General features: G+C 37.7%; 1 protein-coding gene across 1 annotated transcript in view; it reads left to right on the forward strand.

The window, feature by feature from the left end:
* Positions 1-876: 876 nt before the first annotated feature.
* LOC104080932 (ras-related protein Rab-18-like) overlaps positions 877-8,808 on the forward strand; it is a gene marked incomplete at its 5' end in the record, with an annotated part of 13,236 nt that continues 5,304 nt past the window's right edge. The window contains 3 exon segments of the mRNA XM_009583484.1: positions 877-932; positions 6,772-6,833; positions 8,787-8,807. Of these exon segments, the coding sequence (XP_009581779.1) occupies positions 877-932; positions 6,772-6,833; positions 8,787-8,807 (139 nt within the window).

The raw sequence follows: 8,808 nt of genomic DNA on the forward strand, positions 1-8,808 counted from the left end.
ATAGGGCTTTGTTTTGTTTCTCTAGCCTGGAAATGAATAGAAGCTGTCAGTCGTAGCAAACAGCTGTCTACCACATGGTAATATACACTTGCCACAGATGCATAAGACTGGTGATTTTAAAAACTGTATGCTGAGAATCTTTGTCTCTTGCCAAAATATTTACATTTGGCACAAGTACAGTGGCATTATGGGCACTTCTTTGAGGAACCCTATTATGATACTGTGAGGTGCTGGTAAATCTTAGTTATAGCTGTTCTTCTGTTGGTAGCAAAAGATAGGGGGAAATGTGTGTTTGAAAGTCCTTTTGTACATAAGGATACAAGATCATAAAACAATGGTGAGCTAATTCTAATCTTAAACTTCTGCGTCTTTATTTCTGATGGGTGTAGTCCTTACAGTTCCACTGTGTGCCCAGTTCAAGGAGTTATTTCTGGGGTGAAAAGCTGACTTGGGATTTTCTTCTCAAGCTTACAGAGATACTGTGTGAGGCAATATGAAACCAAAAAAATGTTTTGTACTGAATTCTGGGAGAACAAAAATAGAATAAGATAGAAGCAAAATGCTTTGAGAAGCAGACCATGTGACTGTTCAGGCAGCTGATTTGACAACTTGTGTGGTACTTCGTTTTCAAAGAGACATACTCGGTAACAGATGCAGAGAAGGGGTCTGGGCTCTTCTAGCAGAGCATGTCTCCTGTATTATTTTTGTGTTCCCTTCTGTGTTTTTTGTAGGAGAGAAATTATGGAAAAGTGAGATGTGTTTTTATTTAGCTATGTGATCTTGCTGTTACATTCAGACTTGTAATTTATAGGCTTCCGGCAAGCTACGGATATGCTGCAATAATAGTAACTCTTATTTTTCTTCCCTCCCTATCAGCCTTCTGCTGCGGTTCACAGATGATACATTTGACCCGGAACTTGCAGCAACGATTGGTAAGTATGTGCTGATGCTACCTTAGAAAAATTTATACCAACTTCAGAACAAAATTGTAGTTTGTTCAGACTTGCCTAACCGGTAGTGAAGTTCAGACGCGTCTGCTTCTCTGTAAGGAAAGAATGATGTGGACGCAGTTTTAGCGTGCAGCGCTCGTTGCTGTAGAGTGTTGACTGTACTGGCCTGTAGTTGTCCCCTTTATGCAAAAATATATCCTTGGCTAGGAAAACATATAAATGTCACCCTTCACCATGAAGATGGAAGTCATAGGTATGGGCAGTGAAAAGCTCTGGTGGAACAACCTACAGTTCACTGTTTGCCAGCATTTCAGACTGGAAATGTAAGAGCTAATGTTATGTCTCTTACTGATTTATCTGTACAAGATAGCTATCAAGTTGGTTGAATAGTAATATTGCTGTCAAGAACTTGTGTTCTATATAATGTGATACTTGGTAGCTATCTTAAGAAGACTTAAGACCCTCTTTAGTAGGGGATGTTAGCTCTTGCAACTCCTGACAATACTAGAGCGTACTGGGCTCTGTGTGGCTTTGGCTTTTTCCTCTATAGGGAGGAAATTACAATGTGGCTTTTTCTCTCCTACTTAGTAATCAGTTCCTTGGCAGCTAGACTCTTGAGAAATGTGGAAGAGAGCCAAGAATCTAGAGCTGCTGGGGAAAAAAGCAGTGATATGTCATTGCTATGTTGGTATGATACCTACCAACAGTGAATTCAGTTGTGCTGGAGGAGAGTGACCCAGAGTGCAGGATATACTATGTAGATGGTTATCAAAGGAAGCAAAATGAAACTTCTAAGAATGTGGTGCAGCTCTGTGCCAAATTAATAACTGAAGTAATGGAAAATAGAGATGACTTTTCCCCACAATGCATTTCAATTGCATTTTTTACTTTCTCTGTAGGAAGAATTCTGGCTAAGGACTTGTATCAAATTTTTTCTTTGGGTTCAGCTGTTGGTAAACAAAGCCAGCTCTGTCTAATTGGTTAAGAAATCAATAAATTGATCTATTTTTCATTAATGTTAATAAGATATAGGAGTACTGTTTCGTGTAGACCACTGAGCAGCTGAGGGGAGGAACATGGCCTATTTTTGTTCATTTCATTGCTCATAAAAAATGAACTTGGTGCAAGTAGCCCTACCTTGGCTCATGAAGGAGGATAGGGTGGAAGGAAACAGGAATGGAACGGACCAGGTGGTGAAGATGGCAATCTTGTATTCTAATCTAAATAGTTTTGTCACTGTCTATACTTCAAATCACATTACTTTCTTGGTATGTCAACCATGTGGGCCAGGAAGTAAGTGCAGAACAGCTACTGTAGCTTTCACGAAGTTTTGGATACCCAGCACTGAGACCAGCTAGTCTGTTGGTACCTTTATTGGGTTTTTTTTGTTTTTTTTTTCTGAATTTTTCTGCTGTTCATACATAATATGCTCTCTACCAATGTCAAAACTTGACATCAGTGCACTATTTGAGAAACTAAGGAATTGTTTCTTGAAGTAATTCCTCCTCTTTGGGATTTGTCAAAATGCACAACAGCATGTGTGGTAGCTAATTGTTGGCTGTTAAATAGCAACAACTTGAAGTTTACTACTGGCAGATCCTACCCTGCCAGTAGTAGGATCTACTGGTAGGTCCTACCCTGCCCTGTTTCTGATGTGGAAAAGGAGAAAGAGTACTCTATGTAAGCATGACTTCAAATAGAGTTTGAGTTCTGAAACAAAGAATCTGGAACAAACAAGATCATTTGGCAGGAAAAGGAAGTTTCTACAGACTGAGCAAATGCTGGCCTAGATCACCCTAGCTGTTAGGCCCCTCTAGCTGATGTTTGTAGTAGTATTGTGCAGTAGGGCTACTGTGACCCCAGCTGTGAAAGTCCTATAGCATGGTGTGTGGAGCACTCATGGGGGATAGCAGATTCTTTTTTTTTTTTTTTTCCCCATTTCTTTTCCACTTAACTGGAAAGGGAACAGAATCTGGGTTGTTCTTATTTGTTTTCTTGTTTCCCTTTTTTTAAACTACTAGGCTGTGCAATTGCCATTTTTCTGGTGAGTGTATTGTAAGAAGCAACATGTCAGCTTTAAATTCAGGATTTGTTGTTCATATAGGTAAAGTATTTGGAGTGAGTTCTTAGAGATAACTGTTTCCTGCTGCATGAAGAGAGATCATAGATGCCAAATTCAGGTACTTGCAAGATGGTGAAATGCCAAAACACTCTGTGAATCTCGACCTGGATTTCTTTTTGTGCTAATTAAACACTATTTTGTTTTGAGTTTGGGAATGGAAGAGGTTTTTAAATAACTTTAAGGCTTTCCAGTTGAGACTGCAGAGTATGTGCTTTTCCAAAATGAATGGATTGACTACAAATAATATTACCTTTCAATGTCATCTACATACTGACTGCTGAACTGGTTAAAGTGACTATATTTTTTACTTGGATTAGCAAGTGAAGAGATAACATGCTATATGTTTAAAAAACCCAAAACAACAAAACAAACAACAACTGCACACAAACCCACAACACTGGAGAAAGCCTTGGTTGCAGCACAACTGGTCCCTTGCAATGACCTGTTGAGATGTACCTTATCTTCATAGCTTGCACAAGCCTACTGGGTGCAATTTAAATGAAACCCTAAACTACTGTTTTGTGTGGGTTTTTTCCTTCAGAATTTTGTAGAACTCCTGTAATATTCTCAGAAGGATAAGCTGCCTTGGGCAAATATTTTGACTTCAGTAGCTTCAGTTGGATTAACCGTCTTTTATTCAACCTAGCAGATCACTTGTCCTCCTTGCATTCTCTTGAGGCTAACTTGTTCACCAGGCTTCATCACATGGATCTTATCAGACTGTATATACCCCGGTATTTTCTGTTGTCTTGCTGATCACGCTTGTTTTTACTTGCTTGCTCTTTATATGAGAGATTCTAGATAAGTGTTCAGTGCAATCTCTATTTCATAAGTGAAATAATGCATGCACAGATCTGATACCTCTTTCTAGCCTTCCTTGCACTTGGAGTCCTCCAACTCTTAAGCTGTCCAACTTGTCAGTTACCTACAACACAAATCATACACTCTAGCTGGTTTTGCACTTCCTGTAAATACGGCATGGCATACTGGCCTAAATGCGAGAGCAGCATGAAGGTGACAGCTATTCCTTGCAGACTCTAAGTCCATAGTATATTAGTGTGTAGTGCTGAGGCGTTAGGTGTCAACACACAGGGTACAGTCTAGTAGTGCTGTCTTGTTCCTGGCTGCCTTCCAAGGCATGGTGGAAAGCACTGTCAGCTTTCTGTTTTGAAGGGTAGAAACATCACTCTTGCAAGCTCATAACTGACACCTGTCATACAAACATGTCTGTATTTCACTGAAGTATTTAGGGATCATAAGTACCTTGTTTGTTCAATTTAAGATTTTCTTGAGCCCTGCATTTTTTCTACTTGTCCTCTTTTATGGCAGATTAATAATCAAAAACCTAGTTTTTAAAAAGATTTCTTTTTGTTAACTGGCTTTTGTATGTGTTGAGCTCCTTGGTTTACTAGAATTATGTTTGCCATGTCTTGATCACTTTAAAGGATATATTTTGGTGTGCTATTAGTTCATTTTGATGCTTTTGCTTTTCAATAATCAGTCTATAATACATGGGGTTTATTCACTATTTAAGTTTCTTAATTTACTTGCATTGCTCAAGCAGAATTTAAATCATTATCTCTTAATTTTAAGCCAGCAGCAAGGCTAACATAAAGGTGTATATGCAGTTTCCATTAAATGAAAATTGCAGAACTGTGCAGGCACAAGATACTGAATCTGTTTACTAAATGGGAGAAGGATACTGTGGCTTCAAAATACACCTAATATGTTTGCCCTAAAGGAAAAAAAGCTTTCCTTCTTGAAACTATTATGACATACTTTTGATTTGTTATGTTAAGTATCTGATAGACTTGTAATACCTACAGTTATGGGTTTTGATGTCAGACTAATGGATAAAAGAATGTGCTGTGAGCTCTTGGACCTGGCTGGGCAATGGTGACTTTTACAGTTTTAAAAAGAAATATGCAATTACAGTGGAAGAAGAGATTCTATTAGTCTAAAAGTTACTGCTGAGTGCTCAAAAATTGGCAGGACAGGATGTTCCTTAGGATCGATTTGAGTCAACTTGCTAGCATAGCAGTCTCCTATGAATGACGTAAAGTTCTAAGAACTGGTGTTTAAGACAAAGTTAATAGCTACTGTTCTTTTCTGTGAACATAACTCTAGAATAGGGTACCATCCTTGTGCATGGCATGAAGCATTATATTACTGCTAAGTTAGGGACTAAGAGTCTTAGTCCCTGAAAAAATGGAGTTTTGTTCAATTACTGCAAAAGTTAATATACTTCGGCAAAATTTTGCTTGAAATAAAAAGTATGGGCTTCTTCCAGTGCAGAACATAGTCTGAAAATCACTTGACACTGCAGGGAACGCTAGTGAGTTGAAGCTGTGAAACAGTGGAATAAAAATTGCATTTTTTTTAAATAAAGCTCTTTTAAACCTCAGTTGCGGTGAAATCGTAAATCTGCTTGCAATGTGCAGTTTCTTAAACATCCTGTGTATCCTCTGTGACTTTATAAGTTGAACATATTTTGGCAGCTATTTGCACTTGTTTGTAATCTGCATGGCCTTAGGAATATAACTGCAGCACACTTATGAGGCCCTACTTAAAGATTTTGTGTTAAAATAGGTAAAACAGAAATTCTTATTCTTGTGGCAAGTACGATGACTACCATTTTAAGTCAAAGTGCAAAATGTTTGCTGTTACACTTGAAAGTTGTTCATATAAAGGTATCAACTTTCCACACTACTACTTCATTTCAGGGCTGTTGCCTGGTGGGGAGTGAGAGTCACTCCAAAATAACTTAAACATACTTCCAGTTACTTGCTATTGGTAACCTAAGGATTAAATTAGAGCAAAATGGATCATAACTGTACCCAGCCTCTCAAACTGATGTGTGTTGCTATATGCTTTAAATTTGCATAGTCATTAACATCTTGTCCTCGTTGGCTTGAGTTTGTGCAGGTTGTCCTTGGGCAAGTGATAGGCTGCTAGTTCCTGTGTATTAAAAAACAAAAGGGAGGGGAGCAGAAATTGTCAGATGTTGAGGCAGATGACTTAACAGCAGAACTATTATGTTGTCTGGTTTTTTTTTTTCCTTGGTCACTGAGCGTGGTATTGGTGAGTCCCTGATGTTGCTGGAATACATGTAAGAGAGATATTGTGTATTCAAATCATCTAAAGCTTATTTGGCATGTTTGTTAGAGAAATTACTGTCACCTAACATTATTTCCACAGGATAGTGATTGTGTAGTAGGGGAGTCTGTCTATATCGGTCTACCTTCGCATGATCACCTTGATGGGACTTGGTCAGATTGTTTGAAATAGAGAAACAGAGCAAATACCTACCTGAATGCAGCTTCCTTCTTTATTTTGAAAGTATGTTGTTCCTCAAGACCACAGACATACTCAAGGAGAACACATGTATGAGTAAAAGAAAGTTAATCCATTTGAATTGTAAATTTGAATATTTGTCCTGGAATATGTGCTTTGATACAGGAAATGTAGTATTTGCCTTCCATAAAGTATCTTGAGTCAATGGCTTAAAAGGCCCTTAGGCTTTTGCAAAAGCCTTTCAGCAAGAAAACCTTGAGTTTTGAACCAGGTTCATAAATAGCTAATGAAACTTACTCTCCCTGCTCCTCACAACTTGTTTTCTGAGTTTGATTTTTGTTTTCTTTTCTCTCTACTTTCTCTTTCAAAAATAGCTGTAGTATGTAAATATTTTTCCTCCTCTAGGTGTGGACTTTAAGGTGAAAACTATTTCAGTTGATGGAAACAAAGCTAAACTGGCAATATGGGTAAGTCTCTCCTAAGTTCTTAATGTATTACTTTGCTTTAGGAATAGTGATAACTTGTATAATGTACAGTTTGTATGGAATCCTTTTCTATTTAAGGTGATTTGGAGGAGTGGGAGGTGAATACTGAATGATTCAGAAGGCGAAATGAACTGTGGTGCAACTGGCTAATGGGGCAATTATGTTGCCTATGGGCTTGCTTCTGCAGCACTGATTCCAGGTCTGGTTGGGATAGGAGTAGAGAAAAGGAGGAATGAAATGGTACTAAATCAATTGGACTTTAAAACTGTGAATGTGGCCATTCCTAGATTTTTTTTCAATGAGTAATTCATTCCAAAGCATTAGTCCTCACTAATCTGAGACTTCCCTGTATACATTGTTCTTGTCTGTACTTGACAGGTTTTAAAAGGGTGCATTTCTTAACCTAAATGTTTTAGGCAAAATTTAGTGTATTAATAGGTTAAGGATTATTGTTGCATGCTCAATTTATACTCAAATGTTACCTCTCAAAACAATTTTTAGTCTAAAAACTTTGTAGCCCTCATACAAAGACTTTTATAGGCTTGAGGTTAGTGTTATTTGTAGCAGATGCAGCTGGAAGAGGGAGAGGCAGTGTTTGTAATCTTAGCCTTAGAGTGTTCAACATCTACTCTAGTTAAAAGTAGAACTTCTGTCTTCACTTGCCATGAATTTAGAAAAAGTACTTCCAGGCTTTTTTTAAACATTCTCCATTCTGCAAACCTGCCTCCACACTTGTGTGATTTGAAGCACCTTTTGAATATTCAGACCCAATTGTGACTTCTTGTAGCAAGCAAGAATAAAACCTTGTTTCTTATAAGCAAGATACCTGACCTTTACTTCCTTGGGAATTAGTAATGGAACATGAAATATATGTTGCAATACTTCTTTTGCTTTGAGGGTGTTTCATATCTCAACTAGCAAAAGGGACATATGTCTTAGTGTGATGATAGTAATCATCACTAAAATAAATGGGTTTGACAAGGAAAATAACTGCAACAACTTGACAGACAAATAGACAGGAAAAACAGACTGATAGAATGATGAGTGACCATGGGATGGAAAATATTATATAGGACTAACTTAGGGTTTATTTTCTTTCATACTGGTGAATATGAAGAAATAATTCTGAGGTAGACTGGAAAAGAAGAGCTTGTAAAGGTGTAGCATGACACAAAACAAGTTTGAGATGTGTGGGATTGACTGAGTGACTTGTAGAATGTTGGAAGTCTAGTTCAGTTATTCAGGTTCTTTAGCAGGGAACCATTTTGAATCTACAGTTTCACGTGTGGCTTCTAACCTGGGGTAACTTGGATGAAGTTATTTAAAACTTCTGTGTATATAGTCTGCAATGAGTATGCGCTATAACTTAATCTCTGATAAGAAAACAGCATTCTAAAAAAACATTCTAAAAAACCAGGTTTTTTTGCAGAGCTGTTGACACTTTAAATTTGAGGATGTAAATTCAACTTCACTTAAAAACAGAAAAACCTCTGACTTATTTCTGCTTCTGCTCTGTCATAGCATGTTAAATGCATTTACCCTGGCACTGAATCAAATTTAATTGGACCAAGGTGATTGAAGTGAGGGAACCAGTTTTGTTGCTATGGGTTTTGATGCTCGTTACAAAGTCTTAGTTAGTACTGCAGCTATGCTTCTTTCTTGCTGGTTAGCTGCAGAACAAATGCAGAACTTACTGCTATATAGTCCAGTTATTTACTACACCTAATGGTTTAAAGATGTTTCCCATGACAGACTACGTAACATCTCAAAGTTAATGTGCAGTAAAACACCAGCGGAGGGTATAAACTCAGTTAATCTGGTAGTTGAATATACTTTGAATCTTATTTTATATGTTCATTAGAAGCAGAATACCTGAGAACTAAACTAGATTCTGCTCAAATTCTGAATAGTGGAACTTTCTGAATGGCTTTTTAGGATACTGCAGGTCAGGAGCGGT

Source organism: Fulmarus glacialis, unplaced genomic scaffold (genome assembly GCF_000690835.1).
Source record: "Fulmarus glacialis isolate BGI_N327 unplaced genomic scaffold, ASM69083v1 scaffold42998, whole genome shotgun sequence".
NCBI classification, from domain to species: Eukaryota; Metazoa; Chordata; class Aves; order Procellariiformes; family Procellariidae; genus Fulmarus; species Fulmarus glacialis.